The sequence below is a fragment of the Pristiophorus japonicus genome, chromosome 21, assembly GCF_044704955.1.
Source record: "Pristiophorus japonicus isolate sPriJap1 chromosome 21, sPriJap1.hap1, whole genome shotgun sequence".
NCBI lineage: Eukaryota > Metazoa > Chordata > Chondrichthyes > Pristiophoridae > Pristiophorus > Pristiophorus japonicus.
Window position 1 is genome coordinate 21,566,220 of NC_091997.1, and position 24,562 is coordinate 21,590,781.

Below are 24,562 nucleotides of genomic sequence, written 5' to 3' on the forward strand. Positions count from 1 at the left end.
AGAGACAGACTATTATCTGAATGGTGACAGATTAGGAAAAGGGGAGGTGCAACGAGACCTGGGTGTCATGGTACATCAGTCATTTAAGGTTGGCATGCAGGTACAGCAGGCGGTTAAGAAAGCAAATGGCATGTTGGTCTTCATAGCGAGGGGATTTGAGTACAGGGGCAGGGAGGTGTTACTACAGTTGTACAGGGCCTTGGTGAGGCCACACCTGGAGTATTGTGTACAGTTTTGGTCTCCTAACTTGAGGAAGGACGTTCTTGCTATTGAGGGAGTGCAGCGAAGGTTCACCAGACTGATTCCCGAGATGTTGGGACTGACATATCAAGAAAGACTGGATCAACTGGGCTTGTATTCACTGGAGTTCAGACGAATGAGAGGGGATCTCATAGAAACATTTAAAATTCTGACGGGTTTAGACAGGGTAGATGCAGGAAGAATGTTCCCAATGTTGGGGAAGTCCAGAACCAGGGGTTACAGCCTAAGGATAAGGGATAAGCCATTTAGGACCGAGATGAGAAGAAACTTCTTTACTCAGAGAGTGGTGAACCTGTGGAATTCTCTATCACAGAAAGTTGTTGAGGCCAATTCACTAAATATATTCAAAAAGGAGTTAGATGTAGTCCTTACTACTAGGGGATCAAGGGGTATGGCGGGAAAGCAGGAATGGGGTACTGAAGTTGCATGTTCAGCCATGAACTCATTGAATGGCGGTGCAGGCTCGAAGGGCTGAATGGCCTATTTTCTATGTTTTTCCACGAGAGTTCACAGATGTTTCAATGAAGGACCCGATGTTCCAGTCCTGAACTCCAGTTGAAAGGGTGGAAGATGCCTGTGCGTGGATTTTTTTTTAAACGAGTGGTGACCGTTGCACATCAGCCACCACACGGGCTTGACAGAGCTCGGCCTTTATCCAGTGGCAAGGGTTAACCAGGACGACCGGAGACCTGCTCTGCTGCACGAACCTAGTGCACACACATATCGCAGTGTGGGCTGGCCCGTGCTGCCCCTGGGCCCTTGGCTCTTCTGGGCCCTGTACCGACATTCGCCGCACCTCTGCCACGATCTCTCGCCGCTTATCCGCCACAAAAAAACTTGCCGCTGCTCCGCCACAAACATTTGCCGCACCTCTGCCACGATGTTCCAGGGCCCGGCGCTCCAGCTCTATTTGTAGCCCCGACCTGCGGTGGTGTTCTCACACAGGTCGGGGCGGCCCACTGTTACCCCACTCCTGCTTAAAGTACAGGTACAATGTTGCACTTGTGCACTGCTTTTAAGCTTGTTAAAGAAATGCCACTTGATGACTCAAAATAATTGTACATGTGGCTCAAATTTCCCAGGAGACTGGCCCAGGCATTCCTTCAGGCCCACAGTTGCCTTCTCGCTGACGCTAGCAGCTGGTTGCGTTGACGTCATGGCGCAGTCGCGAAGGGGGGGGAGCGCGGCTTGCGGTGACGTCATGGCGCAGTCGCGTGGGGAAGAGCGCGGCTTGCGGTGACGTCATGGCGCAGTCGGGCGACAGGAGCGCAGCTTGCGGTGACGTTGCACTGTGTGTATGTTGATGGTGGCGGCGGCGGGAGCGGCGGAGGAGGAGGTTGACGTTGGGAAGGAATCTGCTGAGCCGACATTTCGCAGGCAAACTCGACTCCCAGCGCCCCGGGAACATGGTGTTCGGGGACAGGTGAGGAGGGGGAAAGATGGAGGCCGCTGCCAAGCGACGCTCGGGTGTACTTGTGTCGGGAGGCGCGCAGTTACCCGGCCTTGGCGGCGATGGGCTGAGGCCGGGGCCGACTGAGGCCGAGCTCTCCCCGGGCTGGGCTGGGCTGGGCTGGGCTGGCTGCAGCCTGCCCCGGCCCCTCGGATGGGTGGGTGAGTGGGGGCAGGCCCAGCAGCAGCAGCAGCAGCAGAGTTTACAGGGTATTATTTGTACTGTGCCATCAGCGCCCTGGCAGCTTGCCCAGGGCACAGCTCTGTGGGCGCAGGCATGGCCATTCGAGAAGATGTGCCTCAACCATTCCATGGAGATGCTGTGGGCATGACCCCTGTGTGTGTGTGCACATCTGCAACCCAGTGTCTCAAATCCAAGTAGTGCAGAATTACAAATTTAGCAGACTCTCAAATAAATATTTCATGGTAAAGTGCTGTGAAAACACTTCAGCAAGAATTCTGGGATTTGTGTCTAAATCAACTGAGATGCTGCCAAGCTGGGTATAACGTATTGCCATCAAGGGGTACGGTAGCACAGTGGTTATGTTACTCATGCAGAATACTGTCCTGCATTTCTAGTGTTCCAGTTTTACCTTTAGAATTTGGATTTAACATGACAGACCGGTTCAGGTGGGTCATTCGACACAGTTCAGTTACATTTCAATTGAAGTTTTAAAGATATTTTGCAATAAAGCTCAGACAAGCAGTCTTATATGTTTCAATAAGATCACCTCTCATTCTTCTGAATTCCAATGAGTAGAGGCCCAACCTACTCAATTTCCTCATAAGTCAACCCCCTCATCTCCAGAATCAACCTCGTGAACCTTCTCTGAACTGCCTCCAAAGCAAGTATATCCTTTCGTAAATATGGAAACCAATGATTGGGACTTGGCACTATTTAAATCAGCAGTTTGCAGCGGGATGAACAGTATGTGCAGAGCCACAGCCATTTATATGGGAAGTGGAGCTGAGCCTAAGATCCACTTTTGGTTTCCATATTTCCATGATCCGTGATTTAATTTGTGTCAATGCTACTCTTTCGTTTGTGGCCATAATCTCAAGCGGTGTCTAGCTTGAGGATAGTGCTCATGACCTCCCAGCAGCTGTCATAAAATGATTGTCATAAAAACCCATCTGGTTCACTAATGTCCTTTAGGAAATCTGCTGTCCTTGCCTGGTCTATATGTGACTCCAGGCCCACAGCAATGTGGTTGACTCTTAACTGTCCTCTGAAATGTTAGCCACTCAGTTGTACCAAAGTGGTACACTGCAGCGGTTCAAGAAGGCACCTCACCACCACCTACTCGAGGGCAATTAGGGATGAGTAATAAATGCTGGCCTTGCCAACGACGCCCACATCCCATGAACAAATAATTTAAAAATAAATCTCTAATGAGATGATCTCAAAACTGTGGACTGTTGAAATCTGGCCACTCATTAAGGAGGAATTCTTAAATGGGGAAGAGTTGATTTTCTACCACAAAGAACCCATAAAACCTAAATCGGGTAGGCTGGAAATAACCACAGTGTGTGTTGTACCAGGCACTCAGATCATTAATGATAACCTGCCAAACATTAAAAATCCCTTTATGTCTAGAATTTATCTCCCACCCACGAGACAAAGCTAATTTTTACACCACATGTGATGGTCTTACCTTTATGGTAGATATTTTGTGTTCCATGAAGATGCACAGTTTAAAATAGATTAGAATAATATTATTTCATCGTAGCAAACATATCTGCAGTCCTCTCATTAATTCAGTTACAACTCAACATTTATATCTAATTCCTATTTTAATTACTTAGCTAACAGAAAAACTGTTGGACAGTGGGATCTAATCCACATCCCACTTGTGGTGCTGGCCATAACTCTCACTCATGGTCATAGTTATTGGCTGAGCCTGAGTGTAGGAAATTAATTGCGTCCCACAGCTCCTTATCACGCATTATACACATTCATCCATACTTTCCTGAGTCAAGAAAGGAATGCAATCATTCCTGCTTCCATAAAACCAATGATAAATCTTCTGAGCTCTTAAGATTAACATGGAGATATGAATTACCGGATGGTACGTTAGTGATTTTGTAATCATACAGGGATTGAATTGTTTCATATATAACTAATGTATAGCAGTGATATTTTGGGGTCTATCTTTAGTTTATGTCACTATGTCTCAGTGTGAATGAGGCAAGGACTTAAACATATATATTTTGTCTTTGACTTGAGGAATGCTATTTAAATACAAGTTTTATTCATTTTTTCTTCAGATTATTATCATTACAATGAACAGTTTAAAATCGTTCGTTGAAATAGGAATGTAGAGATAATTAAAGTGCAAGTGCTTTAATCAGCTCAAGGTCTCTTATTCCAGTATCAGACATGCCGCTGCATTGATTATTACTATTAATAGAAGCAGCTAGTAATGGTGCTGTTAGCTTCATTTTAGGAATGTGGACCACAGCAGTACATTGCTGAAGGTTTTTTTTTCATATTTGTTCCTGGGATGTGGACGTCGCTGGCAAGGCCAGCACTTATTGCCCATCCTGAACTGCCCTTGAGAAGGTGGTGGTGAGCTGCCTTCTTGAATTGCTGCAGTCCGTGTAGTGAAAGTACTATCACAGTGCTGTTCGGGAGGGAGTGCCAGGATTTTGATCCAGCAACGATGAAGGAACGGCGGTATATTTCTAAGTCAGGATGGTGTGTGATTTGGAGGGGAACCTGGAGGTCTGCAGAAAGATATGTTCTGTGGGCCACTTTTGGATGGGAGACGGGATGAAATGTCAATTGTTGGTGATATTACTGGGCATATTTGTATGACAGTCCCCTGTCCAGTACTTTAATGCAGGTCCCTAACTGCGTTATTTTAAATTAGTTATTGACTCACTAAAATAACATACAGAGCAATGTCATACAAATGTGTATGGTATCCCCAACAGCAATTCCTAGGCTGTGGGAATAGAATCATTTTTTGACATTTTACAGACACCATCAACATTAAAACTTTCCAAGTCAAGTGTAACATGAATTAGGAACTAATTAAAGATCTTTCTACTCTACCTACTGCGACTAATGGAATGTTGACTATTATCTTGAGAGGGCTGGAGTACAAAGGGATGGAGGTTATGTTACAGCTGTACAGAGCTCTGGTGAGACCCCATCTGGAATATTGGTCCTGAAATTCCGTTTTGGCCTTCCCGCGGGCATTTTAGAGAAAAAAATACGCACCCACCTTAAGCTGCTGCACAGATTCGACTTTCCGAAGCTGAAGCCTCTCCTGACTGCCAGTCGCAGCACATGCACGTCGATGCGTGCGCAGGCCTACAGCTGGAGTCACATGGCTCTGGGCAGCCAATCAGGTAAAGTATCATAGTAATAGGAGTTCGTAGTAAACTTCTATTACTACGATTGTGATAGAGCCCGAAACACCCAAAACACAGCCCAAAACGCTAATTTAAAAAAAATAGAAAATAATTACACTACATTCGTTTAAATTAAAGTTATTAATGTCTTTTTAAAAAATCAGGAAATTACTTTTTTTTTAAGTTTAAGAAAAATAAACTTACCGTTGTGGGGAGAGTTTTTAAATGATAAAATATGTTTTAATAACTATTTTTGGATGTTTTTGTGTTTTTTTTTAAAAACACTTGCACCTGTAAAAGTAGGCTATGCGCCTGCTTTTTAAGCCGTAAGATTTTTGAGGACATTTGTAAGCGTAAATATCGGAAATTTCCACTTACAAATGTCCTCTCTCCCGAGATGCGGTCATCTGTCAAGCAAGAAGCATTTCCGATGCCTTCCCGGGTCCGTAGGAACTCCGTACGGACCCGAGGAGGCTGGAATTGTTGGCTCATTGTGTTCTCCGTTCTGGGCACTGCATCTCAGGAAGGATATATTGCCCTTGGAGGGAGAGGGGGTGGGGAGAAATGATTCACCAGAATGAAACTGGTGCTAAAAGGGTTAAATTATGAGGGCAGAATGCAGAGACTAGGCTTGTATTCCCTTGAGTATAGAAGATTAACGGGTGATTAAAGAATTTGATAGGGTAAGTAGAGAGAAACTATTTCCTCTGGTGGGAGAGTCAGAACAAGAGGGCATAACATTAACATTTGAGCTAGGCCGTTCAGGGATTGTCAGGAAGCACTTCTTCACACACAAGGTTGTGAAAATCTGGAACACACACTCCCAAAAAGCTGTTGAGGCTGGGTCAATTGAAAATGTCAAAACTGAAATAGATGGCTGTTTGGGCAGGGTGGTTATATTTCAGATAATGTCGTTCAGATGTTTGGCAGTTCTGTGTTCTGGTCAGAAGTGCTCAAAATGGCTGCAATGGCATGGTAAAAGAAGAATGAAGGTTCTTTGATATCCACGTCCCACTGTCAACTAGCAACTGCCTGCAGGATTTGCAAGTTCAAATTCTTCATGTTACCTACCACATGCCAGTGTGGTGTATCGTTGGGTAGCTGAGATTACAGATTAGTGTTGGAGAGGTTGTGGAGGAGTAAAACTATCTGTATTGTAATGCAGTCAAATTGACATTGCACTGCAAAACATTACACTTGCCTTCATCAAGTTTGTGTATAGCGCCCGACCTATCACATTGTCTCTTGGGCTTCCCTGCGGATGTCCAATTTGATGAGGAATGGGGCACTTAGTCGAGCTTTTCACAGTAAGTAATCGCCTTCCAATTCCCTGGAGAAAGGAAGCAACGCCATTTATATCTGTTTTTCCCCCCACCATTTACTGTTCACCTATTTTTCTCTGATTTTTATCTTTCTGTGGGTGTGTTCCTCCAAATAGTTGTTGACCTGGTGCTGAAAATCATGCCTACGACCTCTTCTAGTACATATTTAATGACTTGCTCACCTGATCCCAACCATCTCTACCGATATTCTGGTAAATGGTTCTCCTTGGCTTAGTCCTTGTCGAGATTCTCACCACCATACCGCATGTCTTAATTTACAGCATCATTTCATGCCACAATCTGCTTAGTCTTGCATCAGCTCTTTGGCTAGTTACAAACTTGTAATTAAGTTTGATATTGCAATATTGCTATTCTGCCTCATCGAGTGCGACCATGACACCTCCTTTATTGATAGATTTTTTTTCCTTGTATCTCTGTTTAGGGCTTTTCCCGCGTATTGTGACTGGTGCTACGTAATTCAAAAGTAAAACGTTTTACAAAAAGCTGAATCCTCCATCGTGGTCCCTTTTTTAAAAGAGCAACCTGGTACAATAATTCGTTTTCTTTAGTTTTTATTTCTGATTTTTGAATATTTTTGTTGAGTGCTGACCTCCGAATTGAGACAGCTGACTGGGGCAAATTAGTGTGTGATGGTGTAAGGATCTTATAGTCGTGTTTAATTGGATTTCCTCGCATTGTCAGTCTCTAATTTAGCTGACACCTCTTGATTCAAATGAACTAATAATTCAACATATTTTTTAGCGCTGAAATTCGCACTTTGCTTTTTTATTTCCATTGCTTATTTCAAATTATTGGAGGACTCAGAATTTTTTATGCAGAAATGGACTTAATTATCAGGAGTAGACTAATCAATAGATGAACAGCAAAAGACATTTAGGACATTAAAGATGTTATTAGTGACAAGGATGGCAAGAAAGCGCATTATAATGAAAGACTGCATGATGTTTACTGACTGTTTTCATTTTCCCTCAGTTTTTTTGAGTATTTTCTATAAATGGACCCCAGCGCCATGTCATTTATCGAAGGAGTTGGTGATGAAGTTACCATTCTGTGTGGCATCGTTCTCCTGGTTCTGGCGCTCATTCTCGCCTGGCTCTCCACACACGTGGCTGATCGTAGTGAGCAAATATTTGGGACCATTGTTACCACAGGGAACCCATCGTTGGTGGCTCTGGGCAGTGTAGAGAGATATGTGGCCAATGCAGCAGCCCCCGAGGCAGATGAAGCCCAGTCAGTAACAGCACCTGCTGAGCAAAAGCCCGAGGAAGAAGGCGAGTCTGCGCTGGGAGCATCACCTGGCAATAATGGACCCACAAGCGAGCAGGTGCCAATTGAAGGGGCTTCCAATTTAACCGATTCGAGTCTCGATCCTCTTCTGAACATACAGGGTTTACGCAAGCGAGCATCAACCAGTGAGATTAGCACTGGGGAGGGACTTGACCGAGGAATGCTTGAGAACTGTAATGCTCACACTCACACGGTGGATAGTGGTGAAGAGGGCGAAGGGCAGATTAAAGTGCGGCTGAAGTTTTTAAATGACACCGAAGAGGTTGCACGAGTGAAACCAGATGATACCATTGGATTTCTGAAGAGGTAAGATCATTGTAAGTTAAGATTATTTGGAGAATTTAAAAGCAGCTTTATCGCAGAACTCTTTGCTGTCCGACTCTCTGAAATGTCATTTAAAAATGATTTTAAAAATTCTACTAAAATTTCAATTGTAAAAAATTCCCGAGAACTTTGTATTTTGCAACAATGTAGCCAGATACTTTGTAATGTTTGAAAATGAAAGAAATGCTATCCGTAAAATATTGCTAACTGTTATAGAATGATTTGTTGACATGTAGTCACAATTAAAATACTATAAATATGGGAACATTGGTCTGAAGTTGACAAAGACCTGGGATTTCGTTTGCTCGGGGCTGGCTCCAAACTTAACGAGTATTACATGCCATGGGAGTCCTTGGTTCTGTGAGACTGCATAGCACCACCCTTGCTTTCTTTAAAACCTTTCAAAGTGTGCCAGCTGAGATGGTGTTGAGGCCTCAGAAAGATAGTCCATGGACTCGATGACTCCGAATGAGCTGATGGCGAGGACTGCACTCTCTTGTGTGCCACTAACAAGACGCATTAGCTCTCAGTGATGGAACTTTGCATAGTTCTCCCATGGATTTATGCCCCTGATTCCGAAAAGCCCATCTTTTTGGCTTTAGTAGGAGTTGCCCTTCCCTTCTTGGAGAAAATGTCGCAAAGAGTTCTGTGAAACATAGTCCATCAGCTGCCTTAAAGAGCCAGATTTGTTACATGCATCTAACCTGTTCAAAATTCTTATGTTCTTTACCTGCAAGTGACTGTTGTAATCTATCAGATTCATACAAAGCTCATTGAGCTCCTCAACCTGCCAACACAATACACAGGTCATAATTGGCAGTAGATTTTGGGTTGCTCTGTAAACCTACTATCTTAAGATTTTAGAGCTGACTTTGGTGACCATGACCAGGTTGACGTTTTTATTAGACAAATAGAAATGTCGTCATCAGAACCTTGACGTGATGCCTGGAATGGTTCTCTGACAAATCTAACGCTCACACACCAAAGTAGACACCATATCACCGTCGTCTTTTGTGAATTGTTAAAGGGCAGTAAGCAGTTGTCCCGAGCACCAACAGGATGTGCACAAGAAGCCCCCCACCCCGGGACCCCGTCCCTAATCACACACTGGTGATTCTTTTGGCCATCCTCTCAAGACGCGACTCGGGAGATCTTTTGTAGCCCAGTGGAGGAACATTGTTGCAAATGCTTAGGTCGGATAAACAAAAGAGCTGAGCTACTCCTTACATTTTAAGTCAGGATTGCTTGCATTTGAATCATCAAGGGAACCAAGCACTCTGGAGACGTTCTAGTAATTGAAGTGAACAGTATGCTTCAGTATGGTGTGATACAGGGGGTTTGATGAGGTGAGGTAGTGAAATTATTTTGTAAGCTTTGCAAATAATTAGGGCCCTGTGGCTATTAAAGACAATTTCTTAGAATTTTTCTGAGTGCTAATTGATTGCTATGATTGCCCACATAACAACAGTTACTATACTTCAGAAGTAATTTGTTAGTTGAGAAGCACTTTGAAATGTGCTGGGGGATATGAAAGGTGCTCTATACTCTATAAATGCAAGTTAGTGCTTTTGTTCTGAACAGGACAGATCCACAATGGCTTCCTGTTATTCAGGTAGTTTGCTCAGGGGATTGGCTGACTGCACTGGACCGTGAAAACACTTTCTTTGATGTGGTTGTTCATCTGCACTACTGTTTGAGGTTTCATTCCCCAGGCAGTCGTTACCAGCACTTGCATTGAGCTATAAATCTTCCCCCAGAGTGTTTATGAAATGCAGTTATATTGCTGCAGCTCAGCTACAGCTGTGACACTTGCATGTCTGTCTTTATTTACATAGTTGGTGTGTTGGATCACTTTATCAGAAGTCTACAAGAATGGAAATTCAGAAGCTTTGCTCTGTGTTCTTGTCAACTAAAAGCTATTTGGAGCCAAAATAAGAGTATTTGTACTGAACAACTCTGGGCATTCTTCCTTACCAACAGGCTATTTCTTCACACCCTCCAGAGCATGGCATCGCCCTTGTATCAAGAGCTGCAGTTGATTGCAAAATATGTTCAGTCTGAAATTACATAGTGCTAAAGGCAAGTTCAATGAAACTAAACCTTGCCCAGTGCCCTTCCGATCATTCCCCAGTTTCACAGCTGGCAGCAATGAATCTGACATCTTTTCTGATAGTTGGCCCGAGAGCTAAAGGTGCCAGCGTTCAGGTTACACCATCCATCACCACTGGGTGATGGTTAATGCACTGTGCGGAATCCAACCAGCGTGTGAACAGGCTGAGCTCCAAGCAGCAAAGCAAGAACTTATTTTCACAATGCACCTTGCCACATATCTCTCGCGTATCCCATTTACTATGGAGGTGACTCATGCAGCCATTTTGTGTAAAACAATGAACTGAATGACCAGTTGATCTGGTTTTAGTGGTGTCGGTTGAACGAAGACCGTTGGACGGGAACATTGGGAGAGCTGCCTGCTCTTTGAGGAGTGCGATGAGATCTTAAATATCCACTTAAACCCCCAGTAAAGGCAGATGAGGCCTAAATTTAACATCCCATCCAAAGGATTGCATCTCTGACCATGCAGTATTCCCTAATTATTGCACTGAAGTGTCAACTTAGACTTATGTGCTCGCATCCTTGGGTGAGGGTTGAATCCACATTCTTTTTATTTGGAGTGAAGAGAACTGCCAACTGAGTCATGTTGACACTGAAGTGAGGAAGACCATACCTATGGTACCGGATCTACCATTCCTGCATTTCAGCTGCCTCTGCACAGGTCACAGCTGGAACATAGAATTCAGTAGATGAATGCAGGAAGGGCTTCGGCTTGCACGTAGATGGAACAACCCCTATCTGCAAAAATAGGCAGTCCTCAACATTTTATGGGGCTTGTATGTCGTCTCCTGCTATTTTGAAACAGACTGGCAAGTGATAGTTAAAAGAATTCTACAATATTGTTGCTTGCCAAGTAGAAAAATGTCATTCCATTAGTTAACTTCTGTGACCTGGAAGCCATGCTGGACAATGTCTGCAGAGTTGCTGCTAGGAAAGATCTCTCACTTTTACCCAATCTAAATGTTTTGATCTGTCAGCCGTGATGAACAGTTTTCATTCTCTACACACCAAAAATTACTCCGAGCTTTAGTGACTTTAATAATAATCTCTGTAGTGACTTTCTGTGCAATAATTGGAATATTATACTGTATTAATTTGAATCGTACATTTAAGTTTCTGCCTAGAGGTAGGAAGAAGAGCATTGGCCGAGAACTCTGTTCTTGAAGCGATCCCCCAATTCTGGCTGGAAAACCTGTGTCTATAGGCATTGGATGAGGACATGATCAGGCTCTCCCATGGATGCTAGCCTGCCAGCATTCATTGTCTGGGCCCACGCATGAAGAATAGTCACTTGGGTAAAACTGAAGAGTTGCCAGTGGCAGCAGCTCACTAGCAGAAGTCATCTTCAGGAGTGGAAGGGTGAAGTTTGTAAGGGATAAGGACTAGAACTGATTGTTGGAAGAGGGCCTTCTCTCCAACCCAGCCTGTGTATAGACATCACATGAAACATTGAGAAGGCTACTTGTTAATAGTATAGAGATATTTTAATATTCTCTTTGATGCCTTCTGAATCTGGCCATTTTCATTCCCAATCCATTTGCCCACCTACATTACGTGGTGCAACTACACAATAGTCCAAAGGAACTGTTCAGCACAAAAGCAAACTACTGCAGATGCTGGAAATCTGAAATGAAATTGAAAATGCTGGAAATACTCAGCAGGTCAGGCAGCATCTGTGGAGAGAGAAACAGAGTTAACGTTTCAGCTCGATGACCTTTCGTCAGAACTCCAAATTGTTCAGGACAGCTACTTCCGATTGCCTGTTTCTTCTTGTATAGCATGAAGCATTTTATCGGAATTCAAAAACCGAAATTTGTCTCCGAGGACCATCAGATATTTTACGTTGATGCTAAAAGCCTCATTACATTGGTAAATTATCCTGGTGCCTCAGATCTCCATGTCCCTTTCATCTTGGGTGATTGAAACCCCATGTTCCTTTGTTGCTTAGAGCCAGACAATGTTCCCTATGTCCCCCTTGATTAAAGTACATTCAGCTCAAATCTGTAGTGCTAAATAAGTAATGATGAAGGTTAGCTATAATTCATGTGCTGATCAATGGAATAACCTATGGGGGAGGAGGGACATCATGATTCACTTGAAGTTTAGCATTTTAAACTTATTGTTTGAAATAAGTTAATGATTTAGCCTGTAACTTCACTTTATGGAATTTTGTGAGACTATAAATTATATTTTATCATTTGGAAAGCCTAAAGGAGAGGTTGATGCTGTTCCATTCAAAGGCCTAGAAATTACTGTTGTCATTATTAGTGGAGGAACACTTAACACATTGGTGTGACATTCCTCTGTTCACTCTGTAACCATGGGTTAATGTTCCCTTTCAAAAAGGCAGACCCAAGTACAGTTTGCCTGCTAACATCATCATCAGTCTTTTCCAGCCTAAAATGTTTAATCCAAAGGACACTTGCCATTTCACCGGGAACAAGTTTTTTGTCAACAACATCAGTATATTGGCAGCTCTTAGTAATTACCGTAAACAAATGAGTCATTCTGGTGAGATTGAAACGAGTGACGCTGTTCAAATGAATAACATAGGCCAGGCCAACAGATGGCTTGTTGGGCAATTTGTCAAACATAAGAATTTTTAAATATGAAATATTGACGGTTGTGTCAAAAATGATTTAAAATGTCATGGAAATAGATTCCTACATTTAGATTCCTAAATGAAAGACTGTACTGGGAGTGAAGGATAGGCTGATCGGGAGCGTAACATGATCAGAGTCAGTTAGTACGGGACTTGGGGTTCAACATAGGTGGTACAACAAAACAGAACGGGCAAGTTAGAATACGTGGCTACCAAACTTTCCAGTTTAAATTCTTCTCCACCTGCTTTATGAAGCTTATTCAATTACTGAAATCTTAAGTATCACACATTAAGGTAACATTCTGTGCTGTAGGGGTCTAGTGATGCGGTATATTCACACTAAGATCTTGCAAGAAACCTGGATCCTCAGCTGTTCATTTTGGAACAGGAGTTACATTAATTCTAAGTCCAAAGACAGATGATGGAACTGAGCCGCAGAGATCTGAAAGGTGCCAGGTTTGATCTCCAGTCTACGCTGAGCTAGCTGATCACAACTGGGGCAGTGGAAGCTGCAGTTGTCCTCTGCGCTGAGCTAGAGGTGGTTTCTCACTGATGGCTATCTCGCAATGCCTACTGAAAGTGCACGTATGGACTTTGCTTACTCTCTGTGCTCTCACCACAAATACTGGGCATTTGGACAAGGTGCAAAAGGGTGATTGATGTCGGTAGACCCGTACCCCAGCAAAACGTCAATGCCTTCAGGTGAAGGAGAGAAATTGGGAGAACAGAATTATGGAAACAGGAAGTATCTCCTATAATAAAGCATAGATGTTCTTTTTGTCACCGTTAATGCTAATTTATTGTCTGACCTCAGTGTTATTTCTCTCTTTAGAGTTTATGAAAATTGTTCTAATTTTCTCTCTGACTCACCGCTTTCCATTTTCTCTCCCTGTTTCTGTGTTCCCCTCCTCCCTCTCCCCAGCAAATATTTCCCAGGACAAGAACAGCAAATGAAGTTCATTTACCAGGGCCAGCTTCTGCAGGACCAGTCCCGCACCCTTGGGTCCCTCAACATCACAGATAACTGTGTCATCCACTGTCACATTTCGCAGACTTCATCCTCCCCCGGTCCCGCTGTCTCCTCCACGGTGGAACAGAACCAAGCTGCCCTGAATGTTGGCAATCTGATGATCCCAGTTTTTGTCATCATGCTTGCCGTAGTCTGGTACTACCGCATCAACTACCGCCAGTTCTTCACTGCACCCGCCACAGTTTCCCTGGTTGGCGTCACCGTTTTCTTCAGTTTTCTCGTGTTTGGCATTTACGGTCGATAAAGGCACAGTGATGTATTCTCATTCATCTTCATCACTGCTTATCCAGCCCAACTGAATGTGGTGTTACTGGTCAATGTTGAAATAAGATGTGATGTGGAACCAGTGTATTTTTTTTTAAAAAGAAAAACAGGGATCCAGCTCGGCACTGACTTTTGCCAGAGTATCATGCTGTTGGCAACTTACTAGCATTTAATGATATAAATTTTTTTTAAAGCCTAGCTAGGAAAATGATCATTCACAATTAAACAGAATTTGGGACGGGGACTTTTGCTGTTGATTTATAAAGGGAAAAGGTTACATTGAGCCAGATAATGTTTCATAGTCGAATCCTGATAAATGCAAAGCCAATTTGCCCTAAAAGAACATTTAAGCAACTGTTAATGTCTTGCATTCAATGAATATTAAACTGCCAATATAAAAATTCAAGTTTCAAATGGAAGGATTATTGTCTGACGATCAAATATTCAAGCCCCTATGGCATTGAAGGTATGTATGATTGGATCTTTCATAGTGCCAGCAAATGGGAATTTTATCATGGGTCAGGCATGCATTTATCTGGGCTCCAGTATATTTACTATAGCCATCAGCTTGCACGCCCGAAAGGTTTTTAGGAGATGGGGTGTATTACTGTAAAGCATGATGTATAAAAGCTATTAATCGTCACACCAACAGACAAAGCCTTGCTCAGTGGACAAAGAAGGTGTTATTTCATCTTGCGTTGTTAGAGGTCTCCAAAAGCCAGGGAGATGGAGATTTGACAGGATAGTAAAAGGTGTTCTTTCTTTGTCCACAACCGCTCAATGCCTTTACTCATGGCAGTTGGCAAAGGAGCTCATCAAATGATCAATTCTACGAGTTTTACCCCCTGATTTTTTGAATGTCAGGCTATGTAATATTTACATGATTTTTTATAACTGCTTGATCATATTAAGGTGCAGCAACCATTGTATTTGCATAGTTGTGTTAAGATGTGTCCAATCTCTGGTTTGTTCCATGACTGCTTTCCTGATATCATGTTTATCCTAAGATTACACCGTACTACTGCAGTTAAAGGTCAGAGTTTGAGAGAAAAGTGGGGAGCGAAGCTAGCCAATGTACAAATTTAGACAGCTCTATAGAGAAGGAAAGTTCTACAACCAGAAAAAGCAGCAAATTTTTAAAAAGTGGACTAGTGGAGAAAGAAAGAAGTTGGTTAATAATCAGAAATGAGCTTTGCAAAGAAAACACTGCCATAAACTGAGAAACGTGAGCTTTAAAAAATAAAACAGCAGCAGAGATTTAATTCAAACGCCAATTTTAAGGCCACAGCTTACATGGTTCAATGTTCCAAAATGGTGTAATTCATCTAAATTTGTTGGCCCTGATGTGGGTTATGTGTGCTTCTCAGCTGAGTCTAAAGCTCCACAGAAACTACAGCAAAGATTGGCTCAAGTGATCTGTGCTTAGGTTAATATTTCTCAGACATCACTATTTTAAATCAAGCCTTTAATCAAAAGAGAGCTGTTTATTTTGGAGATGTTTTCAATAAAAATCAAGACTGTGGTATGAGCCCAAGGCAAAGCTCGGAAAAAGTGCCCGGGCAAGGGAGCGTACCATGGTAGATACCGAGCAGAGAGGGGAAGTAGCCAGGTACTCAAAGGAAGAGGAGTGTAACCTACAATTACAACAGTGATTGCACTTCAAAAGTACTTCATTGGCTGTAAAGCGCTTTGAGATGTCCGGTGGATGTGAAAGGCGCTATATAAATGCAAGTCTTTCTTACAAAGTAGAGAGGTCTTGATGCTGGCCGGTACCTGGGAAGACGGATGGGAGGCAGTGAGCCCCCAACCTACATGGAGGCACTCCGAAGGGAGATGGAGGGCTGTAGCCAGAGGATGAGGGAGCGTGGTAGCTACCTGGAAAGAGAATCAGCGTAGTGGGTGCCCAGAGGGAGTGGTGTCAATATCTCTGCTGCTTTTATAATTTTTTTAATTGTTTGTGCCCTCGGGATTTTAAAATATTGCTGCTGTTTATTTTTCAGATCTGTAGAACAGACCTGTATTGTGCTGAAAGCAGGGCACTGGGGTATTCGGTTTAAAATCTGTAACATTTCTGAAATGTTCTCCCTTTTGTTTCGCAATAACAGCTCATTGAATGTAATTAAACACAGAAACCAGTTCTGAGTTTGTGGTGCTTGATTTATTTATGTGCATGGATGATGTAGGGCATTGGTACTGATCAGAGTACTGCATGTAGGACTGAGCTTGAGTGGAGATGATGCACAGGTGGGAATTCCTTCATTTCACTATCTTCTATAAAACCATCTTTTTAAGTGCATTAGATATATTTAATCAAGCGTGTTGCTTCTGCAATCTGTCCTGACGTGGTTTTAATTGCCTGAAGGAAGTGATTACAGTTTAAAAATTCCAATACATTAAAATATATATTTTAGTGAGTCCCATTGGCCCTAAAAGCTAATCTCCCAAAATCCCAATGTCATAACAATACTGCCTAGGACATTCAACTTTCAGTTTCATTATATAGTGTGCCATCAAGTATTTGATTATCTATGGCTGTATTTATCCCCATAATCTCATAAATTACTTTAAAAATAGAGTATGTTAATTGACAATGTTTCTAGTTTCACAGGGGGAGGGAGGGGAGGGGGAGGGGGAGAGGAAGACATTCGTACATCTGACCCTGTAAGTGGGTAAAAAAAATGTCTTTTTAACTTTAGTCTTGCTTGAAGCTTTACATTTTTTTTTAACCAATTTCTTCAATTTCTACATTTAAAAACTTAACATTTACATCATCAGTGCTTAATTGCAATTAAAGACCTGGATCATAATTCTTTTATAGTTTCTCCAAAGATAATTATCTACTTTTGGTACAATTCACAAATACACGTTTTTTGAAAGTAGGATTCACAAATTTGCACATTGATGTAGTTATTTTGGGGTTGGTGCTAAGATGTTATAATTTGGAGGCATTCTTTATACTCACAGCAACACAATTGCCTTAGGCATGCCTATGCCTCCTTTGAACAGAAATGTATACACCTAGTGTGAGGAGTGACTGGGTTGGTGTGTTTCAAGATTAAGAAAGATGCTCGGTAAACCCACCACATTCTCCGATAGATAGCAACATCACACTGGTTAACTTACCCTGAAATATTTGGTCTATCAATCAAATTTAATGCATGATGGAAATTAATACTGGAGCAAGAGGTAAAGAATATTGAACTTTCACTGATAGTTTTCGAAGATCAAAACACCAGTGTTGCCCATTTTATGTAATTACATAGAATGTATAGCACAGAAACAGACCCTTTGGTACATGCCAATGTTTATGCTCCACATGATCCTCTGCCCACCTCTCATCTAACCCTGAGTGAGTATAACCGTCTATTCCTTTCTCCCTTGTTTCTTTACATAGCTTCCCCTTGTGTCATCTATGCTATTTGCCTCAAATACTCTCTGGTAGCAAGTTCCACATTCTAACCACTCTCTGAAGTTTCTCCTGAATTCTATATTGGATGTGTTGGTGACTGTCTTATATTTATGGCCCCGAGTTTTGGTTTCAGCCACGTGGAAACTTTGTCGCAGTTTCATAGTCCATGTCTGGACTACATGTTCCCCAGGGCACAGTGCAGACATCATCAGGTCAGGACGCAATCAGATTCAGCAGTGATTGGCCCTTTACAGTTTAAATAACCTGCTGGCTGACACTCACAAGAGCTGATTTTGAGTACACTGAATTGGTAGGGACCTTCGCTGTAAAGTTATGGGCAGCCTGCCTGTATTTTTCCCAGTATAAGCAGCCAGTCACTATGGTTTTATGCTGAAAGCACATACTCGGAAAATCGGTTCCATGGAGAATAGCATTGTGGATGAATGAGATATCGAAGAGTGATGCAACCATAAGAGTGGAAATACAAAGTACAGCATTTGATTCCTGAATGGTACCAGAGTGCAATACTGCCACTAATGAACTTGTGGGCAGGACAAACCCTCAATATGCATTGCGGCTAGCTGGTTAATAAGTTATATCTCAATCAACATGATTAAAAACTGGTCATTGGCTGCCACATTTCCTACATTGCAACAGTGACTACAGCCAATGAAGTGCTTTTGTTGAAGTGCAAAGTGTTTTGGGACATCCGGTGGTTAAGAAAGGCACTATATAAATGCAAGTCTTTCTTTCCATTGCTAGGGGCGTCCAGTGGAGAATTTTTTTTTTAAACACAGTGATGGGACAAGTGCCCCCCACTCTCAAGAATCTTTCCATTTTAGATCACTTGTCCATTACTATGTAGTTAATCTCATGACAAAAAAACTTGCATGCACATGACTCATTATGATGTGACATTGTTTTTACTCACAAATAGAGATCTGTCAGGTGAAAATAAATTGGGTCAGTAACCAGCACTATTGAGAACAAGAAAGACAGTAAGCCACAAGATTCAGAGTTCAACTGTACACCTTTATTTACAGTGAAGCAGCACATAGTCACTATGGGTTACAGAAATATACAGTGAACCAGCATTCTGTTCAGGGATATGTATGAAAAATTAAAACTTACAGGATCCTATTGACAGATATAACTGCATGCATATTTCAGTGTCACTGCACAACAGTCACAAAAAACTGTGAGCCAAATGTTTCTCTCCCTCCCCCCCCCCGAAAACTCGTGATTATACATATTATCCTGCTCAAACCTGCAACCAAATAATAAATAAAACTTGCGTTTCCAGTTTCACAGCCAAAGACCAAAAAAAACCTATTGGGAGCCAGGAGGCTTTCAGTGCTGCATAGCTTCTACCAATTCAATGCTGACATTAAGGGTGCTCATTTTTCAGAGGGAATCGAAAGATTCATTAAACACAAAGAGGGGTCTTCAGCTGTTTCTGTGGAAATCATAGATATCTGCTCTGTGTCCCACACAACAAAGTATGCATAGCTAACTAATCCTCACTTATAAATAGCAAGTCTACAGGATCACTCTGCCTCCATGCTCATGGGGTCTGCATGGTCACAACTTCCTGCCTACACATGTACAATGTAAGAATTCTGGCCTTACTACACTGCAACAGAAGCACAGATGATTGATAATAAATGGAACTTGCTAAATTCACACAGTATTCACTTAAAATAATAAACTAGTAATATGAACATCTGTCAGTGTCAAGTACGCCTACCAACTTAATGCGAATGCAGACACATACCAGTGCTGTTACAAGAAATTTGACAAACCAGCATTACAAGACAGTATAGATATGCTTGGCAGTGGCACCATATTCCACAGTGTACCATCAAAAGTACAGAAAAGCCAGTGCCAATAATCATAAAAACAGATGGAATGAGCTTTCCAGCATCACCCGCTCCATGAGTAAGCCTTCAGTACCAATAGGAACGTCAACATCATTGCAAGTAAAATCTGGTGCTAGAATGTGTGCGGTCGCTGGCATGATGTATACGACTCTAGCGCCAAATGTCTGTACTTTTCCGCATAAAAGTGAGCTCAGTGTTCAAGTGGAGAATTGCACGCGAGATTCCCGCCTCTCGGTATGGCGAGAGACAGTCACTACATACATTCAAAAATGAATGATCTTTTACTTATTGTCCATCACAAATATGCGTGGATGTTTAGACTTATCTAGGCATAGTACAGCTTATGTAACAACAAAAATAATAAGCCTGATGAGTTATCAAATGTTGTTAAAATGAAAGAAACTTTTACGTTGAGGGGACTATTCCATTTTCAAGTACAGAATGTTTATGGGCATGTGTTTCTATACAAACAACAGCACAACCTGCATCAGCCTTATAGCTCGACTCAGAAGTAAATACAAACTCAGACATCAAGACACAAATCCGTTTGTAAAAATATTTAAAATCATCAAACCTCAAAGTGTTCCAGCAGTACCCTCGTTAAGAGGATTCTGGCGTTAACAATTTCCATCCAAGCTGTTTAGTAACATTAGATGCTGCACGTCACAGCAATCCATTATATACCCTACATAACTGACTGGTTATATAACTTGCCACTACAGCCCCTCTAAGTGCAGGAGGCAAATTGGCTTGGGCCAGAGACTTCATCATGATCAGTCTATGCTGCACAATGTCTGCTTTTTCCTCTGAGGTTGCAATAGAGCTTGCATTCAAGGTTGAGCATTCTATCTCAGTTCCTAGTTGGAAATCGATTAAACTCTGAACAATGGCAGACCCAGGACTGTAACCCACAAACTTCTGATTCACATCCAAGTATTGCACTAGAAAGGCACAACAATCTCCTGGTGCGTAAACTGTTGGAACTAATGAGTGGAAAACTGGAGCAGGTATTTTGTTAAGAAATTAACACACATAAGATGTACGGCTGTAATCTCCATCGGAAATACAATAAGTGGCTTGTGACCTCTCTGACCAGCAGGTGGTACTCCAGCCCTAACTTACAATACAAATACACAGAAAAGGCAAATAATCACTTCTAGAACTAAAAGGGATCTCAAATCCCAGTCTGACCAGCACTCTCACTTCTCTCGGAAGATCAGGTCGCCCAGGAACCGAAGAGCTCGTGCATCCTGAGCATGCCCTTCTGACTGCTTCGGTCTGCCCTGACTTCCTAGCCCAAGAAGGGGATGCAAGGAAGCTGCCAACTGCAGCAGGAATCAAAGGGTAAAATATAAAGATTCAGAAATAAAAGTGTCAAACGTTATCTGGTTAATTGAAAGATATTTAAAATTTCTGCTTTAAAATAAAGTTGCTAATATGAAAAGCAATGACCACAGCTCTCACGTATTTGGCTGCTACAGTATTACTGAACATAACTCTCGTATTATTCATTTGGCACACAATTTTAATGAAGCAAAACATTATAGCCAATGTATTAGTGGCCATTAAAGCCTGATCATATGCCATTTTTGTCCATGCTCTGCAAGGGCCCAGTATGGAATATATTTGTCTATCAAAATTAGACTGTAACATCTCTGCATAGCAAGGATTCATTCCGTTGCAGTTATTCCTTGATTTATATTTTGTTTTTATAGTCAAGATGCAGCAAAACTGGAAGCACAAGTTTTAGTCATGTTACATAATGATTCAAAAAGAACACGCACAATGTGCTACGCAGGTCAGCTGGCTACAACATAAAATACAAATGCAAGGCATTTGCCAAATTCATTCATGATTTTCTTTTTGTTTTCCTTTCTTTGAAATCTGCGACAGATCATTCAGTTTCATCTGCAAAGCATTTCACAACAGTTGTGTCGGTTCTTTTCTCATGGCCCTGAGAAAGGGCCACATCGACTCCAGAAGAACCTTCTGAATCCAGCACACACACACAAAGAGACGTAAAGTGCAATGTTTTTTTTAGTGTTGGGCAACATCATGCTGCCTGGCAGGAAGCAACACACAGACCACTTCTCCCAACGATTATAATGTCAAGAAGCAATTGAGACCCACCCATCTTAGGTTTGCTAATATATATACTTTGACAAAAAAAACTAGATTTCCAGCTTCTCAGATGTAAACACAATGAAATGTCTACTCCAATTTGGTCCCATACGCAAAAAGACATGCTGTTTTGAAAAATGATGACAATTAAAGGTTTCTTTCCCCAAGTATCCCTCATTCCAACCTGGGTACCTAATTTCGGCCGACCAATGTCGTGTTATCAGTAAGAATGGAAACAAAGGCAGTTTCACAAGGATTTGCTGACAAAGACTTTCCAGCATGAGCAGTAGCCACTTTCAGTGATCGTAGTCATTCCACTAGTTCAAAATATTTAGGACCATGGAGTCAGGCTATGTCACGGTGATCACTAGGTAACAAACAGGCTGCAATGAGTTGCTGTCTTGACCACTTGGAAGTGTTTGGTGTCAGCCAAAAGGGATTTCAAGGTTTGCTGCTGTCCATCCATCTGCTGTGCTGTTGTAATCGAAACTGGCAAATAAATGGCAGCCATTTGCCTCAATTCCAACTGACAATTGCTGAAAGAAACTGACCCTGCTACACCCAGACTGCATTTGAAACCCACAAGAATCGGCACAAAAACCATCATGTTCTTGGCTTCATTAAGAAATCAATCTCTGTCCTTCAGGTCCATATTATGACAATTGCTCAGCCTCCATTATTCAAATAGTGAAAGGCTGGGCCACGGTTCAGTGGTCAACCCCTCACAACCCATAAACTACAGACGTCCTGGAAATTATTGCAAGGTCAGACATAAATACCTTGCAGTATTTACACTTAGATTTCAATGAATCTTGTGGGAAGTTTGGAGAAGGCTGGAGCTTCGAAAAAGGTGCATTGGACAAACGTAGAGATTTTTGAATGACAGTCTGGATAAGCCAGCAAAAGGTTCCTGCTTGTGATACTGACATAATTTACCAGAATGATCAGATCAAATCAATCTTTGAGAAAGTCTTTTCTTCAAAACTGACTCTGCTTTTGAATTCTATGTGCTGCGCGTATCCTGACTGCTGGCCTGCTCTCCACAGCTCGTCTGAAGAATATAATGATCAGAAACCCTAACCTTCGATAAATACACAGTAACTCTACAAAGTTACACAGTGAATAACCCTTGCCCTGCTGAATCGACAAACCTCATACAGTTGGCACAACAAATGCTCTGACCAGCATGGTGAGGCATCGCAAAATGTTGCACTCTATACAAAGGGAAAAGACAAGTTGTAAACTTATAGCCAGGTCTGGCAAAACAAGGGATAATGAGGTTGATTTGGAGGAAGGTCAGAAATGAGTGGCAGCTTCGGGCATGAGTATTCATCATAGAGACCCATACACAATTAATGCAATCAAACAGCAATATTTCATCAGCTTTGTACACCCAGCAAAATCCCTCATTCTTTGAATAATAAATAGGAAAAGACAATATCAACCATCATGGAATGAAGCCTTCAGTCTACAGCACCACAGGCATCCAAGGGTCAAGTGCAGTCTTGAAGCCAATCCACCCTTCTTCGCACGTGGGCGGTTCAATGGCCATCTCATCACAGTAACCACCAACGTGAAACTTGTTGAGACACAACAGGAGAAGAAAATAAAAGTAGCTCCACTTCTTTCAGTTGATGTCATCGTATATGCTGGGAGTGGGCAGAGCTGGTGCTTTCAGTTTCTTCTTCTTACTGGAGCTCATGCCAGGAGCACTAGGGAGCCCAAGGTGAGGCTTCTTTTTTTTGCTCTTCTTGGAGTCAGAATTGTTGGTACCTTCACACGGGACAATAAAAAACGTGTTAGCATCAGATTCCTGAATACTGAAGGACATTTGTACCTTCGCAGACATAAAACATGCAAGCCATCTTCTGTGCTCCACACACAGCCAACTAGGTACCAAAAGCAACAGCAGGCAAATGAAACCTCATACCAACCACTGCGAGGGTTCTCTACTGGAAATTAATTCTTGTTGAGTTCGTTGCTAGTTAGCTGGGAGGACACTAATGTCCGAGGCATTCTAATCAAACTGTGGGGCCATCACTCAGCTGTGGCTCAGTGGCTAGCATGCTTGCCTTGGAGTCAGAAGGTTGTGGATTCAAGGCCCCAATTTTGCCCAGCACTGGGCGCTGTTTTTTCAGGGCCCAGCGATTTTTTTTGGTGCTGAAGCTCAGTTAAAAGATACCCCAATGTTGGGGCGCCGGCGTCTACTACCAACACCAGAATGTTTGGCGCCATACATTCTGCCGTTGGTGTACCTTAAAAGGTTATGCGCCATGTCTGGGCATAAGGCCAACTTTCACCATGAACAACATTTTTCAAACCGGCGCACCGTAGAAAAAACCCTTACCTGCAGTTAAGAGAAATCCGCGCTGGCCCGCTCCTATCCCCGGCCGAAGGGACTCCCTGTCTCTTATAAATAAACTTTTAGGGAATTTAAAAAGCGAACATGAACTATACGCGCGCATGCGCAGTGTGTATAATTTTTTTTTTTGCACATGCGCGTTTCAAGCGCACACTGGAAGCCCCGCCCTGCGAGATCGACTCGGGGAGCACCGGCGCCACAAGATGCCTATACTGGAAAAAAAATCTTTGTTGTTTTATTTTCAGCACCGAGGGGCCAAAACAAAACGGGCGTCCAGGTGAGTGAGCGCCATTATTGTTAATTCAGGAAACTTGGGCCCCAAGTCCCACTCCAGGGACTTGAGCACACAATCTAGGCTGACACTCCAGTGCAGTGAACATAAGAAATAGGAGCATGAGTAGGCCATACAGCCCCTCGAGCCTGCTCCGCCATTCAATAAAATCATGGCTGATCTGATCATGGACTCAGCTCCACTTCCCTGCCCGCTCCCCATAACCCCTTATTCTCTTATCGTTTAAGAAACTGTATTTCTGTCTTAAATTTATTTAATGTCCCAGCTTCCACAGCTCTCTGAGGTAGCGAATTCCACAGATTCACAACCCTCTGAGAGAAGAGATTTCTCCTCATCTCAGTTCTAAGATCATGCTCTCTAGTTCTAGTCTCCCCCACCAGTGGAAACATCCTCTCTGCATCTACCTTGTCAAGCCCTCTCATAATCATATACATTTCGATAAGATCACCTCTCATTCTTCTGAATT

General features: G+C 42.4%; 2 protein-coding genes across 3 annotated transcripts in view; one reads left to right on the top strand and one right to left on the bottom strand.

Moving 5' to 3' along the window:
• Window positions 1–1,488: 1,488 nt before the first annotated feature.
• On the top strand, window positions 1,489–15,994 carry tmub2 (transmembrane and ubiquitin-like domain containing 2). The gene is made up of 3 exons (XM_070864455.1): window positions 1,489–1,684; window positions 7,386–8,006; window positions 13,661–15,994. The coding sequence occupies exons 2-3, from the start codon at window positions 7,408–7,410 to the stop codon at window positions 14,010–14,012; spliced, it is 951 nt and encodes a 316-aa protein (XP_070720556.1). The 5' UTR covers window positions 1,489–1,684; window positions 7,386–7,407; the 3' UTR covers window positions 14,013–15,994.
• Window positions 15,995–18,452: 2,458 nt separating this feature from the next.
• atxn7l3a (ataxin 7 like 3a) overlaps window positions 18,453–24,562 on the bottom strand; it is a 40,891-nt gene continuing 34,781 nt past the window's right edge. For both annotated transcript variants that reach the window (XM_070864458.1, XM_070864457.1), the window contains exon 13: window positions 18,453–23,215. In XM_070864458.1, the coding sequence (XP_070720559.1) occupies window positions 23,070–23,215 (146 nt within the window). In that variant the 3' untranslated portion in view covers window positions 18,453–23,069. The remainder of the gene's footprint in view (window positions 23,216–24,562) is intronic.